General features: G+C 51.5%; 8 protein-coding genes across 8 annotated transcripts; 5 read left to right on the top strand and 3 right to left on the bottom strand.

The window, feature by feature from the left end:
- Positions 1-159: 159 nt before the first annotated feature.
- APUU_41363A (DUF1748 domain-containing protein) lies at positions 160-677 on the top strand (the record flags this gene model as incomplete). Its single annotated transcript, XM_041704537.1, has 4 exons — positions 160-165; positions 230-269; positions 339-381; positions 542-677. The coding sequence occupies 4 exons, from the start codon at positions 160-162 to the stop codon at positions 675-677; spliced, it is 225 nt and encodes a 74-aa protein (XP_041557113.1).
- A 792-nt stretch (positions 678-1,469) lies between these two features.
- Positions 1,470-2,897, bottom strand: APUU_41362S (F-box protein; the record flags this gene model as incomplete). The annotated part of the gene is made up of 2 exons (XM_041704536.1): positions 1,470-1,591; positions 1,643-2,897. The coding sequence occupies 2 exons, from the start codon at positions 2,895-2,897 to the stop codon at positions 1,470-1,472; spliced, it is 1,377 nt and encodes a 458-aa protein (XP_041557112.1).
- An 822-nt stretch (positions 2,898-3,719) lies between these two features.
- APUU_41361A (uncharacterized protein) lies at positions 3,720-6,038 on the top strand (the record flags this gene model as incomplete). Its single annotated transcript, XM_041704535.1, has 1 exon — positions 3,720-6,038. One exon carries the CDS (start codon positions 3,720-3,722, stop codon positions 6,036-6,038), a length of 2,319 nt encoding a protein of 772 aa, XP_041557111.1.
- A 350-nt stretch (positions 6,039-6,388) lies between these two features.
- Positions 6,389-7,472, top strand: APUU_41360A (DUF1769 domain-containing protein; the record flags this gene model as incomplete). Its single annotated transcript, XM_041704534.1, has 3 exons — positions 6,389-6,554; positions 6,619-7,140; positions 7,237-7,472. The coding sequence occupies 3 exons, from the start codon at positions 6,389-6,391 to the stop codon at positions 7,470-7,472; spliced, it is 924 nt and encodes a 307-aa protein (XP_041557110.1).
- A 671-nt stretch (positions 7,473-8,143) lies between these two features.
- Positions 8,144-9,413, bottom strand: lysB (homoisocitrate dehydrogenase lysB; the record flags this gene model as incomplete). Its single annotated transcript, XM_041704533.1, has 4 exons — positions 8,144-8,987; positions 9,046-9,215; positions 9,276-9,316; positions 9,386-9,413. 4 exons carry the CDS (start codon positions 9,411-9,413, stop codon positions 8,144-8,146), a joined length of 1,083 nt encoding a protein of 360 aa, XP_041557109.1.
- Positions 9,414-11,570: 2,157 nt separating this feature from the next.
- On the top strand, positions 11,571-13,508 carry APUU_41358A (uncharacterized protein; the record flags this gene model as incomplete). The annotated part of the gene is made up of 1 exon (XM_041704532.1): positions 11,571-13,508. One exon carries the CDS (start codon positions 11,571-11,573, stop codon positions 13,506-13,508), a length of 1,938 nt encoding a protein of 645 aa, XP_041557108.1.
- An 869-nt stretch (positions 13,509-14,377) lies between these two features.
- APUU_41357S (uncharacterized protein) lies at positions 14,378-16,066 on the bottom strand (the record flags this gene model as incomplete). Its single annotated transcript, XM_041704531.1, has 3 exons — positions 14,378-15,750; positions 15,807-15,973; positions 16,029-16,066. The coding sequence occupies 3 exons, from the start codon at positions 16,064-16,066 to the stop codon at positions 14,378-14,380; spliced, it is 1,578 nt and encodes a 525-aa protein (XP_041557107.1).
- Positions 16,067-16,600: 534 nt separating this feature from the next.
- Positions 16,601-17,113, top strand: APUU_41356A (mitochondrial 37S ribosomal protein uS8m; the record flags this gene model as incomplete). Its single annotated transcript, XM_041704530.1, has 1 exon — positions 16,601-17,113. One exon carries the CDS (start codon positions 16,601-16,603, stop codon positions 17,111-17,113), a length of 513 nt encoding a protein of 170 aa, XP_041557106.1.
- Between the last annotated feature and the right edge of the window lie 151 nt (positions 17,114-17,264).

Raw genomic sequence — 17,264 nt, 5'->3', positions numbered from 1 at the left:
AGCAGATACGGATAGAACTGTCCATCATTGCTACAGAGCTCGCTTTCTCCCTATCCGCCTCACCAAACAAGCTCTTACCAGCCTAGGCCTCTTTATACCCCGCTACGTATTGCTTCTTCGGCGTGCATATACCCTAATACCAACCCCCTCGTTCTCAAAATGGTGGTACGTTTCAGCCTCCGACAGCCCAAGTCGTGGTGTCTGGTTCACTGACTTATGACCGTTTCAGGTCGGTCGCCTTACTCACTACGCTTTTGACGCGGTACTCGGTAAGCCTACCTTACATCTTGTCCTACGCCAGAAAAGAACTATTGCCAGTTGCTAACGATCCCGCGCAGTCTCCGCCTTCCTAGCCGGCGTCAAGCGCTCAACTGGACTCACGTAAATGCTTCCTTCCCCTTACCTCCCCGTCCATAACGGCGATCCCTAAACAAACAACCGAAAGCCCATCCATATAAAAAGACCAATTAAACTAACGCTTCCACCCCGCGCCCCTCCCCGTCCGCGGGAAACATCGCGTGGGGACTCTATTCAGCCCCAGTCTCAGCTCCGACAAGGTCACCGATAACAAGGACTTCAAGAAGTGGATCGACAACTACCTTGGTGTTGGCGAATGGGTGATGGATCAATCGATCGCGGTGCTCAGCTCGACGAGCTACTTTGAGAGGAAGCGGTGAAGGTTTGGTCACTGGACGGACCGAATTGAACTGGATTGAACCGCACCTCGGCCATGGAACCCAGAGCTTTCTATGAGCGCTGTATGATTGATGGATATCATGGTTCTCAAAGGAGAGGAGAGAAGGAATGAAGTCTAAGGTGAAGGCGGAAGAACTATACGATGTCTTGTCTTATCCCGCGGGGTATGGGGATCAAGCGACTCGATCACGAATAAATGATTGAGTTAGTTCCCTCTTTGTTGTTACCGTTCCCACGGTGTTCTGCGCAACCTGGCGTTAGGAATTGCTGCTCTCTTTACTTTATTTTATTATACCATTGCCGTGAGCTTGATGGAACTCTAGAATTGAATTGTCTTTTGGATGCCTTCTTTGCTTCTATATTAATCTGTCTAAATTACTTCGGTTCTGCTGAACTCTGGTTAGTTGCGGTCACTATAACCTGCGTCATGCTTTAGTATAGTCAGTCATGCTAGGGGAGTCTATAGGGTAGATATATGTGGAAACCCGGTAACTCCAATTCTCTCCCTAGGTCAGGTAATTTCTCGGTTCTCCAATAGAAATGTTTTAAGAAACAAAACATATGCAACAGAATCGAGAGGGGTCGGGGCCAAATAAGGAAAAATAACCACGTCACGAACGCCAACCAATATATAAACGATCGACGAGGAGACGCCTGGTGACACCAATGAAAGACAACCGGGAACGAAGGGGAAAGGGGGGTAAAATAGGGCAAACTTCGTTATGCGTGATGATCGTTAAACATTATTGACGCTAGGGACGCATGTCTTTACATCATGTTCCGATGAGTGCATCGATATCCAGGCGACGGTAATAGGTGATATGGCCCATGGATTCCCAGTAGTGTGCGACACAGTCAGTCGATACTAAAATTAGCTGGGACGTAATGAAAGTATCTAATGATGGGGTTAATCATATGTTTGACAACTGTATAGCCGAAAACATACCATCTCTGAAACCGAGGCCCGCAACATGGCCACTGCTACGTACCACTCTCGCGCCTTCGAAGAGGGACTCAGTTGCGATGCGGATGGTGCCACCAGGTCCAATGTCGTCTGACATGAACGAGTATTCGCCGCGAGGAACATTGGGATCACCAGTGAGTTTCACGGCTTTCAAACTACCCCTCTGTACTATGTCCTCATTTCGTGGGTCGTGGGCACTGTTTTCATCTCCTTCCTTATCATGCTGGAGGAAAAGGAGAAATTCGCATCCATGCGCTGAGTAATCACCTACCCAGATTCCTTGGTATGGCTTCTCCTTGGTTGGGGTATATAGGCTTGGGTCGAGAGTAGAATAGGTCGACATTGTCTCGCGTTGTCCAGCAGTGAATATCGGCATACCCAAGCGGAAATGCGCCCATCTCCTGATCCGAAACGCATGCTCCGACACCTGAGAAAGTTGTCGAGGCACACGGTTCCATTCCTCCCAATGGACATCTGGGTTACGGTAGACACGATGGTCACTGGGGATATTGGATGGTGGCCACTGCGTGGCTTCGGTGAGCTCTTCAGGACAGCCGGGTCGGCAGAGGGAAATTGCATTGTAAACGTATTGCACTTGGACTGGCATTTCCATGACTCTCTCGGTGTCAAGATATCTTGGCCGTTCTTCGGGGTCTTTTCGTAGGAGAAGGATAGGATCATCAAGCCACAAGTTCACCTTGGGCTCAAATGCTTGGATAACGACATCGGGGTTCCATTCCCACACTTGAAACTTGTGAGAGCGTCGCTCAGTAGTCACACGATATCCCTCTATTACTCCACGTCGATTGTCGTACCGGGTTAAAATAAGGTTCCCGGTATGCTCTGTATCTGAAAACCACACTTTATGCCGCGGAATAAACCAGCACGGGTGATGGCTGATGTAAAGACTGCGGAAGGAGTCGAAAACCCCAGGGTCTTGTATTGGGTCTGGCAGGTTCAAATTTACCAGGTTTGCCCACAGCCGCTCGTTGTTCACATGCTGAGCGAGTATCCGACAGGCTGAGGAGGCATGGACAAGATCAGACGCTGAGATATAAGAGAGAATCTCGTACAGCAGTTCGGGGGGAAGTTGGAGGAGCGGCGTCTTGAGGTTCTGCAAGGTTATATAATCTCGGTCTGTCAACGAAGGCCCTCCCTCTTCATTCTCATTTTGGTGAGAGGAATCCTGTCCCCGCTGCCCAAGGGGCGGTGGCCACTCCATAAGTGCAACGGCCATCGGAGCCAGTGGTCGTGAGCTTAACCAGAGATGAAGGTGGGTATGAAGGATCGCCCACTCAACCAGTAACTAACAAGGAAATTCGACTGAGACGAGCCGAGAAGTCGAAGCTCCAGGGGTTTGGGAGCAACATCTGGAGGTAACCTTGAGTTCGATGGAGGTTGTGTGTATCTGCAGAGAGCCCCAGAAGAGCTCAACTCTGAGTGGTCCCCTCAGATGACATCATCCGCCGCAAATCGCAGTCGTCCATTTCTCTCTCTATCACAACCTGGGGCACACTCCCATTCTTGATCCAGAACTGGTTGGTCCTGGTCCAGAGCGCAGCAAGCCACTTTGAAAGCCAACCGGTCCATGAAGAAATATTATTACAACAAAAACTCCTCACGTTGTATCCTTGGGAACGCTACAGCAAGGCTACAACAAGATGGCGATAAGCAGGCTGCATACCCGAGATTCACTTCCTCGCATCATTCATTTCCACAATCACCATGATGAACCTTTACTCCTTAGGCAGGCACCCTTGGCATTCGATTCCACTGATGAAAACCTTCGCATTCAAGGGAGTGGCTGCCTGAGGCCCTGAGAGCCAGGCAAGGGATCACCTGACTGCTGCCTTGTTTACAATTCCCCGATTAGGCAGGCATGCTGGATCCATGACGCGCAAAAATACACGACGGGTTGTTGTTTCTCTTTCGTGGTGAATCATAATAACGCTTGGTCTGTTACCTGTCAGGTGTTGTGGTGGCTCGAGCTCCTCGTTGCCTAGCACTAACGGCTCTTATTTACCTACACCGCACCCATCCACTTGCGTTTCATAGATCCATGCAACATTATTCAGGTCCAGCTATGGAAACTCGCAGCAGGAGAAAGAGGCGTAACAGCTCCGGCTCAAACGCCGGGCAGTATGCCACAGTTGATGAAGCTCGTCCCGATAATGGCTCTGCTATGCCCTGCGAGACTCCACGTCCGCGTAAGAGGGTACGCTTCTCGGATCCAGGCCCCACGACCCAGGATCTTTCCGATTGCTCAACTGGCCTCACTCCAGCATTGTGTCGAACGTCGTTTGAGGAGAAAGAGTACGGTTCTCAACGCACTCCAAATCGCCCATCACGTCGCCGGTCCACTCCTCTTCCGCGTTCTCGCCGATCCACTGATAGTCCGATACCACGAGGTTCTACATCACCTGAGAGGGTACTGTATTTCACGCCACTACGACAGCTATTGGACACGCGGACTCAGCGCAGAATCAGGCGTACAGGGCTCAGTAACGAGATCACCAACATCGAACGCGAAAAGCGAGCAGCAGCTCAGTACGAGAGATCCCTAGAAACGTTGCTACGCGAAAGGGACTCCTTGAAACAGGAACTTGAGGTGGCGAAAAGAGAAAATACTTCGCCGGCAGGTCAATCACCAAGCCACGATGGAGAATGGATGGCACCGCAAGATCGGATCGAACATCTAGAGTCTGCCAACGATCGACTGAGGGCACAGTTATCATCCTCCGCTCAAAGTAACCACCAGGCTACCGCATCCGACAGCGACACAGATACGGTGGACACGATCTTGATAAATGATAGCGGCTTTGATGGAGACACTAACTTATTCATGTCGGATTCACCCGATTTTCGTGCAGCCGATGCGGGCCACCCTATTATAGACAGCTTTTCACTCAGCCAAGAGCGATCAGAAACCGATGCTTCTGTCCAGACATCATGCGACATGAACTCCGACTTCCTCGCCCTCTCTCGGGATCTGAAAGCAGCGGAGAACGAGAAGAGAAACCTATTCGAAGCATGTCGCTCGCGTATTAACTTGCTGGACTGCACACCTCTTGGGCGCCATCTTCGTGAACGCTCCCCTCCGCCAGACTTCCTCGACGACATTCTCCCTAGTCTCATGCAGACGCTTACCCGTGCGTCAGACGCCACGCAAACTTTGAGTGATATCCAGGTTGAACTCTCTAGTCTCGGCTTCAACGGTGCAGGTGCATTTGAGAGCGTGGAAGAATTGCACAACCAGTTTCGCACTGCACGTCTCGAGCTGGAACGGACGGTCCCTGGAGAGACGGCCGACGCTGGCCTGAATGATGGAATGTCCACGCTTAGTGCACTTGTGAACCGCGTTAAGGGGCTCGTGACGGACCTGGGTGAGGAACGGACGCGCCACCAGGGCTCGGCTGATCGCGAACGGGCTCTGCGAGGACAATTTGATACCCTTCTAGTCCGCTATGAGTCCGCATCGAAGAAGGTCCAGGGCATGGAAGAGTCGATCGCGTCTTCTGCCGGGGATATGCTCCATACGAGAATGAGAATGCAGGATCTCGAACGTGAAGCTCAGGAGCAAGTCATCGGCATCGATAGATTAAACACCGCGCTGAGCAAATATCACGACGAAGTCAAAGGCCTGGAGGAGCTCGTGACCAAGTTAGAGGAAGAGAAAGTTCAGCGCACCGAGAGCCATGCCCAACAGCTATCGGAAATGGCACGTAAGCTGGCCGGGGAAGAGCAAGCGCGTCGCGCGGCCGATTCAACCGTTGCGGAAATGGAAAGGTTGATTCGCGAGCTAGAACAGGTTATTGAACAAAATAGGATACGAGTCTGCGACCTCACTGCCAAAATGGAAACCATTGAGCGCGAGCGCTCCGAAGCCGTCGAAAGCCAAAAGAACAACGCCGAGGAACATGAACATGAAGTTGGTTTGTTGAATGTCCGGGTTGCTGAACTCAACACGGCGTTGGAGTCTGCCAAAGCGGAAGCAGAGAAGCTCAGTCGCAGCAATTCGGGCCTCGAAGAACAACTGCGACTGGAGGTTGAAACAAGAGACGGCTTTCTGGATAAATGGGTTGCGGAGCAGACGCGAGCGTACACAGCAATGAAGGCTGCAGTAAGTGCTGAACGTCGCAAAGCAAAGGTTCGAGCTGCGAATTGGGAGTTGAAGTCAGATGAACTGCAGTCAGATAGCATGGGGGTTGGCAGCGAGCCCATCACCCCAGTCAGCATGACACGCTTTGTCGATGTGGAGGTTGGACGGGGAAAGCATCGAAGGCGGCTCGACAGTGGAATTGGTGTTCTCACTGAGGACGAGCTAGAAGATGAGGTGGACGTTGTGGACGTTGTTCCCTCGGACCCAGCCGATCTTTGATCTTTACTTTTGTTGATCTATTGTATTTACTTTCGTTGTCTAGACTTCATTTTCTGGTGCAGTTAGTCTACCTCTAGGGCCATCTGTAAACCCGAAGAAATGTATGATATGTTTAATTATCCCTCATAGAATCCAATAAAGTAGCTCTTAAGAGATGTATCGAAGGTCGATGATTAACTTAACATTCCAGGCACTGGAATACATCATGGCTTATCTTATCGTATCTATGACGTCTCCACGACGAAGCTTAAAGATGTCGACAACCGTTCGGCTTCCAAGGTTATCTCTTCTATGTCCGTTTAGATTTCTAGATTCTATCTTGATTAGACCGTCCATTGAAATAATTCATCATGCCAGGATCAGAAAAGGCATCCAGATACCGCCTTAAAGTCACCGCAGGCCCCGACTACGACCCCGCAACCCACCAAGACGTCTCAGTAAACGAAGACCAAACACTATACATCTCAAACTCGCATGCATCTACAAACCTCGCCGTCCGAATCCAGAACTACACTGGTAGCTCTCCTCCCAGTCATATCTAATATAGTCTCAGAAGAACACATCTAACACAACCTGCTAGGCTTCCCCGATGGCGCCCCCAGAACCAACACCTACTTCACACATCCCTCACACCATAAAGACCAATACTCGATCTCATTTGCAATCTCCTTCACCAAACCCATAAACGGGGACGACCTTCTCTTTGGCAACGACTTCGACAACCCCATCCGCGACAGACTCCCACCGGGGTTTGGTGCCGCCCTCCGTCTCGTCCAGTGGACGATCGACCCCTCTCTTGATGGCGATGCGCATGCCGATAAACCGTATCTATATAGTCCGGCATTGGCGACGTGGAATTCTCTACGGGTCGGGAGGCAGATAGGCAGGGTAGAAGGTGGTGGTAAGTTGCCGGAAGTGCATGGGTTGGTTGTTGAGGAGGGTGAGGACGATGGGGTTTGTGTTCGTGAGGAATTGGGTGTACCCGGCGAAGTTGCGGCCAGGCGATCGCATTTCCACAGCGAGGACAAGAGAAAGGAGTGGGAGTTTGAGGTGGGGAGGGTGTATTTTGCGGATTTTGGGAATCAGTACTTGGATTTTAATGGTCGGTTGTCCCCTCTACCTTTTGCTTTTCTTCTGACTACGCCTTCTTGCTGTTTTTATATTTGCTGGAGTAGATGCTGACGAGATGCGTATATAGACTTTACCCTTCGTCTTCCCGGGTTCAATATCAATGCACTGCATTATATTGATGAGAAGACGCATTCCCTGCGTTATGTACTGAAGAACAGAACGACAGGTGATGTTTATCTGGTTGTTCTGTTCACTTTGGTTCACGATAGCGAGGATCAGAATCCTGTATCTGGACAACCAGGGAAAGTCAAGGGGGGTAGGTTTGACTGGGAAGAGGAACCGTCTGCTGCTGATGTCGAGTAGAACTAGAACGTGTAAATATACTGTCCCTAGCTGATAGAACCCGAGTATACATCTGTTTCCTTGGACCAGAGCTGATACTGGCGCATAGTATTGTTGTTATGGACAAGCTGCGAAGCGCGAAGCCCGAAACATCTGGCCTAATCATGAAAACTATTCTTCTAAAAGAAAGCTATGCAGAACTAAGGTACTTGATTGGCTCGAGTGCTCACTACAAGAAGAAGGGCTGGCTCGGTATAAGTGAGTGAACCTAGTGACTCACTCTAGGGCTACAAGTGAACCTGGCCCTATCCAGTAAAAAGAAAATCTACGGCTGTCCCTATCGCCCTTTCTCTGTTCCGGTTATTGCTGGCACCTTCCCATTCTGATAACAGTCCAATGCGCTTTCCAAGAACGCAATATCTGATCTCCTCCACAAGGCAGGTGCGATGGGGTCGACCCGATGCCCATCGCTCCTTCCCAGCGCGGTTACTAAATAATCCGTATATGGCAGGTGTTACTTTCGCCAGGCAGATCATGAGGAAGGTGCGATGTTGTGGATAGTCTCGGGTTTGTGCTCCAACCATGTAGTTGAGTAGGAAGCTTATGAGCACACTGGACAGAGCGCTGTAAGCCTCGAATTTTATTCGTTTACATAAGTACTAGAACTGTCTAACTCAATATATACGCGTACTTTACAGTCTCTTGAGCACATCATCCAGAACCTCGGTAGTGGTGGCCTTTCCGCCCATGTCCGGGGACAGGTACTTGCCCTCATCCAGGTTGCCGTCGACAGCGGCGTAGATCTTAGCCGCGGCGTTCTCCTCGCCCAAGAACTCGAGCATCAGGGCAACACTGCGCAGAGTAGCAATGGGGTTGGCAATGTTCTTGCCCTCAATGTCGGGGGCGCTACCGTGGCAGGGCTCACCGATGGCAAAACCGTCACTAACGTTGGCGCTGGGAACGAGACCCAAGCTGCCGACGAGAGCGGCGGCACCATCAGACAGGATGTCTCCGTAGAGGTTAGGGGCAACAATCACATCGTAGTACTCGGGCTGGCGGAAGAGCTTGTAGACCATGGAGTCGACGATCTGCTCCTCGACCTGGACGGAGGAAAACTGTTGGGCGGCGAGGGCAGTGCGGGCGGCCTCGCGGAAGAGACCGTCGGTCTGGGAGAGGACGTTAGACTTGTGAGTGATGGTGACCATGGGCTCGGTGCGGAGACCGGAGGCAGGGGTGGCATCGCGGATCTTCTGTCGGCGAAGGGCAATTTCACCGGCAATGGTAGCGATGCGGGACGAGGCGCGCTCGGAGATCTGCTTGATGGCCCTGGCGACCTTGCCATTGGGGGTCTGCTCGGTGCTCTCTTCCTTCACGTAGAGATCCTCCGTGTTCTCGCGGACAATGACGAGGTCGATAGGGTTACCGGCGCTGCTGCCGAGTGTAGTCTTAACGGGGCGTACATTGGCGAAGAGGTCGAGCTTCTTGCGGAGGGCGACGATGGGGGAAGAGTAGCCAGCGACCTTGGTGGATGGCGAGCTGATAAGATTGCATCAGACGTTTCTCTCTGCTTTCAGTTAGGTGGTATACAACGAACCTGACAGCTCCGAAGAGAGCACCGTCACATTCCTTCTTCAGGATCTCAACGGTCTTGTCGGGCAGGGCGGTACCGTTCTTCTTGAAGCAGTCGTAGCCCGCCTCGAGGTCGACGAAGTTGAACTTCAGGTTTAGCGAGGAAGGGAGAGATTCCAGGATCCGTTTACCGGCCTGACAATACAAGCACGATTAGCACCTCTTCGTCTTGGTCGTCTGCCACATGCGACTCACCGGAATGACCTCCCGTCCGATACCGTCACCGGGGATGAGACCTGCACAGGGTTGTCAGTAAATGCCCGTCAGCAGCCAATGCTGTATAACATAAGAAAAGACCAATTGACCTATGCGAAGAGTCCTAGCAGCAGCCATTGCGAATATCTTGAGGTTTCCTGCGGTCCAGAAAAACGTCCGTGATCGGAGGGAATTGTTTTGTATGGCAGTCGGGATAACATTGATCCGTGGTATCGCCGAGGAACCGGCACTTGTTCAGGGTATCGCTTCATCTACATCGGTTATTGAGGTTCATGATGTTGTTTCTCTCCAAGCCGTAGAAGTTCAATGTATCTTAAACAAATGCACTAAAATGACCTGTGTGGTTCTCTCATATACCCCCGCACCATACCCATCACCAGCTCAAATCGCACCTCAACCAGAGATATATATCCGTTGAGTTCATAACAAGCTGGGTGCTTTTTTTCTTTTTCTCATAGTATTCATGATACAAATGGAAAACAAATACAGCTGCTACTAGTTTTCTCGCATTTATTGTCTCGAAAGCCTCGATCCCCCAATTTCCCCGCTTCCCCAATACTACAAGTTGCGCAAGCAATTTAGCAGTATGGACGGTCTTTAGACCACACTCAACCAAAACAATGCATCTTTAGCAGTGTATTTTATACCGGTGTCTTGATAAAGCGCAATAATGACCGCAATATGATAGCCAGTCATGCATGAAATCGGGTACATCCGTCGCAAGGTACATGCAACAAGAAGACATGCTCACTTGCTTAGCAGCTCAGCTCTCCACAACATTATTCCCACCTGTCTCTAATGACAACCGAGAACAACTCATATTATTTCATAATCCCGAGCTCTCCATTGCGCATCGGATGAGTTGTCATGGTGCATATGGCGGCTGTCTCTCGGTCCACCAAGGAGCCAGCAAGGGTTGACAGAAGGAATGGGAAATGTGATTGAATGGCCTGGTTTGGGCTCCTTTATCGATTTTGAACATGTCGCTTCACTGACATTCTCCCGGTTTCGACATTACTTAAGGGGCTTTAAAAAAGTATATTCCCACCATTTCAATCGAGTGCCTGTCTCCTTGCCTGAGATTAAACTTTCCTGCATCGGGCACTCCGCAGGCCAATGCATGAGAATGCGCACAGATGTTCGCATAGATATCCGGCGGGGGTAGACAAGTTTACCCACCAGATAACCAACTATCGAATTTTGCCATAACATCATAATAGCTGTAACTGTGTACCTTGCAGAGCTTCGACGGAAGCCAGGTATGAGCCCTGCAGTACACAGAGTAGTCGACGTCTGCCCAATGGTGCGGTTCAATGGAGGTCGATCAACAGTCAAGTCCAACACCGATCGGACGGTTGAACCCGCACTGGCCCAGTGTCTCCTGTCCACTGTCTACTAGTGTCTCCTCTGAGTGCTCAGGAGCATGGATTGCAATTGGCTTCCGAGCATACCAAACTGTCGGAAGAGGCTCGGTCCTTCCCTAGCCTGCAACCAACACATGAACGCAGTTGTTTGATTGTCCGTCAACTGTTTGCAAGATGGACATGACTTGGGGTGCCCATCCAGATGAAGTCAAAGCGAATTACCCAATCCAAGGGGGGGGGGAAGGGAGTGTTATAGAGCCCCTTTAGAAGTGGCGGCGTCTTGGGAAAAAGCAAGTTAACAAGTGGTCATAAGGCAGCCAAGCAGCAATATTGTGGCGACGCTATGGCCCATGAAGTCACGTAACAGGGTAAATGGGCCGAGATTATTGGATTGCATGCAGGAGGCCCAGTGAAACAGCGCGAGCGTAACAGAAGGTCGGAAGGTCCAGAGATGATGCCGCGGATCCGCCCCCTGAATTGCTGCCTCAGGCCTGATCCCCACTGCTGCTGCGTCTGCCAGCGTCTCTCTCCTTTCTTCCTCCATCGAAATGATTGACTATTCTGTTCATTCCATGCTTATTCTAGAGCGTTTCTCTACCATGTCTGTTGGGCCTGGACTTTTCTCTCTGGCTGCCCATATCTACTATTGACTTGCTCTGCCTCTCCCCGGCTTTGTTTGTTTACTATCGCCACACTGTTTATATCCCGTTCCTCCCCCGCTCTGCGTGTTCCGTCAGACCAACGTGTCCTAGCTTTCGCGACTCCGCGCGATACAGCTCACATTGCATCTCACAACCGCGGATTAGATCACATCCTGCGGCCACCGCTACAATCGTCCGCGTAATCAAACTTCGGCCATCTCAGGCCTTGCTCAACACCTGCCGGTTCGCGAATCAGCCTTTGCGTCACCATGACCGACAAAGGTGCCCACCCCGGCGTGAAGAGTCTCCTCGCGAGGTTCGAAAATAGCCAGCCAAGTGCCGCGTCTCCTCCTCCTCGCGACAGATCTCCCGCCAGCTCTGATAGTCTATCGAAGGTACGCGCAAGCTTTGTCGCTGTTGATGGGGGGTCTCAGGGGGGTCCCGCTCTGGGTTTACGCCGCATAAGCCCGCATAGCGACAGCCTCCCTTCGCCATCGAGAGCTAAAAGCTTTGAGTCGGAAGATCTTGATGGTAGCATCAAGAGCAACGGATCTTCCGCTCAACCGACCAATGGGTTTGGTAGCCCGCAGCAAGTGAATGCAACCGAGAAGCAGGACACTATCCCCGCTGCCGTCGAGCCTAAAGGAAAAGAGAAGGCCGATGAAGTAACTTCTGAAAACAAGGAAAACCAGCCGACACCCAAATCCGGCACGGTTGTACCTGAAGCATCAACAGCAAAGCCCGCGAAGACCGTTTCAAAGAAACCGTCAAACGTGAACGCCGGAAAGATAGCTTCGACCAATAAGCCTGCCTCTCAAGCGCCAATTTCGAAGACCTCAGCCACATCACGCACGGCAACCTCGGCCACCAAACCTGACACCGAAAAGACCGCGGCCACTAGGACAATCCGCACATCTAGGCCATCTACAACTGCTGTTAGTGGAAAGAGCAACGAAGCGAAGGCACCTGTTCATAAAACAAGCCGGACATCGCTTGCCACAACAAATAAGACGTCTACCAGGCCAACCCGTGCTTCGCCTCCCGCTCGTGAGGCTACGAAGCCGGCAGCTCGAAGTAGTGATGTTCGATCGTCATCGGCAGCTAGACCAGCTCGTGTTGCAAACTCCACAGGTTCTTCCCAAACGTCAGCAGCGAAATCCGGTGCTACTTCTACTCTATCGCGCAAGCCGTCCAGCTTGAAGAGCACAACACGCCAACGTGCAATTACCCCTACCGCATCCAGTGTTCGTAAGCAAGCAGCATCGCGTTCGCCCCCTGGGCAGTCACCGAATGATCGCCCACATTCCCGTTCGAGTACAGCCTCTAAGCCCGTCGACGAGAGCTTTCTGGCAAGGATGATGCGCCCTACAGCCAGCTCCGCAAGCAAGACGCACGAGAAAGTGGAAATCAAGAGTCCTCCTCGATCCAATGTCACCCGCTCCCCCAGGAAGGTATCATCAAAGTCGGACACTCGTTCACCCCCTGCAACGAAGCAGAAAGCTGTACCTAAGACGCCCTCCGAGCCCGAACATCGCCCTGCCAGCGAATCAGTCGAGACTCAACAGAAAGAACAAGACGCCAAGCCCGTGCAAGAGGCCGCGGAACAAGCTACTACAGAAATTCCTGCCCAGGCTCCGGGCAAGTCTCCGGAACCTGTTATTGAAACCAAGTCACACGAGGAGGCACCCGCTGATGCACCAGTGGAGCCTTCTGTTGAGCCTTCTGTTGAGCCTGCTGCTGAGCCTGCTGCTGAACCTGCTACTGAGCATCCTACTGAGCCTGCTGCTGAGCCTTCTGGCAGCATAGCCAACAAGGAATCAGAGGTGACTCCTGCCGCACAGCCAGAGCAGACAGCCGAAGAGGCAGCCTCCGAACCCACCGAGCCCACTAAACCTGAAATCTCTCAGAAGGTCGATGAGAATGCTGAGCCCACAACAGTTCCTGCATACCCAGAAACCGAGATTCCTGAGAAGAAGGTTTTGGCTCCAGCTGCAGAGATTGTGGAAAAGCCAACCGAGCCGGCAGACATCAATGGTGCTGACGCTCCTCGAACAGCAGAGCCAACTGAATCCGAGGTACCTGCTGTTTCACAAGACAAGGAGCTCGCTGCCACCAACGAAGCCCCTCTTGAGCCAGAGACCAAATCTGCCGAAGTTGATATTGATCTCAGCAAATTGACGCTAAACGACAAGGATGCCTCGAACTAGATGAATCTCGTCTTCTTTCAGCCACATTCAAATATTTTGACAATTCTGAATACTATTTCGATTCTTGTGACATACTTTGTTATACCCTTCTCACTTCTACGTTTCCAGAGACGACCCCTTTGTGCCGGCTTTGTCGATTTTCGGTTTTTTTCTTTTTGGGGACAATTTATGCCACAGCGCAGCACAACTAACACTTCGTTGCGCATTCATTAACGGTGTTGGAAATCCTTGGGTGATTTAGCGTTTTCCCTGCATCTTGCATCAATCTGTCTAGGAGTATCTTGGCTGTTTCCTCTTCTCATCTTCTACTTACATGTTTGATGTACCTTCTTGTGATTCTACCTTCATCGTTTTGCTACTTTATTTAACTTTTCCGGTTACTCCTGGGAACGGAACCTCGGTGTTACACCCAGAGTGTGCGCGAGGCTGTTGTTTTGGTCCCAAGGCCTTTTTGTTAGATTACTTACTGTTCTCGAATTTTCTCTTCTGAATAGCATAGATTTACTTCGGTATATGTGAAAATGTAACTAAAGACGCGCTATCTATTGATCAGTTGTACCGGGTCTCTACCTTCCTTCGAGAGGCGTACCTTGTAACAAGTAGACGTTCGCTTGCTTTTACCTCCATGCACAAGGAAATAACCCTGCCACCTGGAAAACACAGAACAGACGATCACATTGAGACATCTACTGTATCGTATCGCATTGCGGTAAACTTGAAGCAGTCCGGACTCAATAAAATGCCTTACCCTTCACAATATCTGATGCCTACCTGCCTCCCCACACAAATGGATATAACCTCTCCAAACAAACAACTTGACACATCGCCAACTGAGCAGACACAAACCAAGCCGTTGAATACGAGACAAATCAAAGCCTCTTCTCCAACTTTTTCAAAAACCGATTCACGCTGCCCTCAACTTTCGAAGCCGAGTCCTCTAGTTTCCGTGACCGCTGCGGGGGTTGTTGTATTGCTAGCTTCGCATGCTCTTGAAGATGTGAGCCTGCTTCTACCTCCGTGGGCCGATACATTTGCCTGTGGATGTCATATTCGGATGAAGATGGTTGATGTTGATGATGCTGCGAGTGGTGGTGTTGGTGTTGGTGTTGATGCTGATGCTGATGCTGATGGCTGGGTGTCTGGTCGTAGGTGTAATTTGAGTAGCCGCCTATTGTCGGGACCTGGCTGCCGTAGAAGCTGGGCGGTTGTTGGTGTTTTTGGATTTGATGGACTTGTTGAGGCTGGGCAGCGTAGGTGTGAACGGGCGGGGCGGGCTGGGTGATTGGGACCTGTTGCTGGGGGCCTCCTTGGAGGTGATTTGGTTGGTATGAGGGAGTTGTAGCTGGTGGGCTTTGGACAGGTGGTGTTTGCACTGGCGGGCTTTGGATAGGTGTTTGCGGTGGGAAGGAGCCTGTGCGGGGAAGCCCTGCGCTTGGGGGTGGAGAGGCGTAGGATCCGGGGATGGAGTATGGTGTTGGCGGGGCTTGCGCAAGTTGTGGTTGGGGAGGAGGGGGTATACCAGCAGCAGTGGTAGTAGCGGGGTAGCCTCCTCCGATGGTTTGGCTGGGGTTAGTGTAGGGCACGCCGTTGTCCGCTGCTATGGCGGCGACGAGACCGGTTCCGTCTGCGGCATCGGGAGGAGGAGGTGTTTTCTCGCGGTGCTTGATGGGTTCTGGCGCTGCGGGGGCGGCCGGGTTATATGGTAGAGGGGCAAGCTGGGTGGAGTCTCTCTTTTGCTCAGCAGGAGGGCTGACCGGGGATATGTGTTGGGGCAACGCGGCTGGATTGCCTATGGGAGGTGGTGGAGGGAGACCAATGGGCGCAGGGCTCACGACCGCCGATTCTGATTGGGAATTCCGGGTTTGTCCATTCTGGTAAGCCGGGTCTGTGATGGCCACGTTCTCCAATTGCTGGACGACTGTACTTGTGGCGTTGCCTGCTGAAGAGCCTGATGGAAAAGGGTGCCGGTCGGTTTCTACCTGCGCGCGCGACAGATAGCTTTCAAGCAAGTCTAAGAATTGGTCGGCATCCCCTGGAGTCCAGAAGTAGACATCTAGAGTATGGAGACGCTGCATAGGATTGTGAGCGTCGTTAGTGGGCAATTGCCATTCGTAATGGTTCGCGCCATTTGGAGGTGGGGGAAAGGACAGTCCTCCTTGCGCTTGTTGTGCCTGTCCATCCACGGTTATTGTACATCGAGACGGAAATGAGGTAGAGTGTTGTATATGGACATTATCGAGAACTGCCAACAAATTAGCTTCCAGTGAAACGATTAGGATGAAGCTGCGACGAGCTTACCCCCATAAAACGCATCCTGATCGGGGGTACCGGGGTTATTCGCTGCTTCAATCCTCGTCTTCTGCTGGATGTTGTTGCGGTATAGATATAGATAGGAGCTCTTCTCGAACCGATGGAAAACGGGTTTCGGAGTTGGTGCAGCAAAGTAATAATGGATATCGGCAAAGCTGCATATGTCAGACAATGCGATCCCAGAGTATGCGGGGTAGTTAGGATACTCACAGAGTCAGAACTCGCTCCTCGCCTGGTAACGGAGGCATGATTAGCGGTTAGTATTCGTCGTTTATAGTAGATGAAGGGACGTAAAGCGACAACATGGAAATAGGGAGGGGGGAAATGAGAGAACAGGCAGCAAAAATGATTTATATGCTCTCGACAAAGAAACCACATACCAAGAGACTATTGGCCGTGATATGCAGTCTGCAGAACACCGGCGGCAATGAGGGCGCTTAGAAGCTGGAGATGATTCGACGATGGGATAGATGGTGGATGCCTTGCGGTATGGCCTTGGCCCCAAGGCACCAACATCGGCCCCGTGATTTTGTTTCTCCGAAAATTTCATCGAGCTGCCCGCGGTCAACAGCTTCACGCCGTCTAGATCCCGAGTTACGTTTCTCAGTGTTTGCGATACCCCGGGTCTTTCCCCCTTCATACCTGACAGGTATATATTCTATGAATAGTCCCATCCGTGAAATGCTCCCCCAGACTGATTGCCCACTGTTCAATTCCAGAACGCTTAATTGCCAATCCCTCCGAGGCCCATCCGGGTCAATTCCGCCAGATCGCAGCTCAGAATGTCTCTCGTCAACTTAGCCCACGTCTGCTCGCACCTGAACAATGCGACCAAGGCTCGCCTTGGCTTTACCTCAATCCCGAACTCCAACCTCCACCTGAAGCTTTGCGTCGCCCTCCAGAATGACGGGTTCCTTTCGTCTGTCGTGCGCGGAGGCCCCGAACCGCCGGCGATGCATAACCTGCTAGGAATACCGATCGCACACGATGAAACACAGCCATTGGAGCCTTTAACACAGACCAACATTGCCTCAAGGCGACTGTGGTTGGGTCTGAAGTACTGGCAAAGTCAACCGGTTCTTTCCAAAATATCCATGGTTAGCAAACCCACCCGACGGATCAGCATTGACGTTGCCGGCCTGCGTGAAGTCGTTCGAGGGGAAAGAAGCGATTATGTTGAAGGACTGCGGTCGCCCGGCGAGAGTCTCTATCTTTCAACGGACCAGGGCGTCAAGGAAGCACGAGAGTGTGTTGAGAAGAAGATTGGAGGGCTTGTCCTTTGTCGCGTTCTATAATAACTTAGTGGAGGGGATAGACCGTCGCTGAGATATTCATTCGAGGGGTGTTGTACGATGGGCTTGCATTATATCCGGAGTTTGGTCAGTCGCAGCATCTCATTTACTTCCTGTTTGCGACTGTTGGGATAAACAACTACTGTACATTAAC

This window comes from Aspergillus puulaauensis, chromosome 4 (assembly GCF_016861865.1).
Source record: "Aspergillus puulaauensis MK2 DNA, chromosome 4, nearly complete sequence".
In the NCBI taxonomy this organism is placed as follows: Eukaryota; Fungi; Ascomycota; class Eurotiomycetes; order Eurotiales; family Aspergillaceae; genus Aspergillus; species Aspergillus puulaauensis.
Note: the sequence above shows the minus strand (reverse complement) of the source record. Positions and strands in the feature narration are given on the sequence as shown.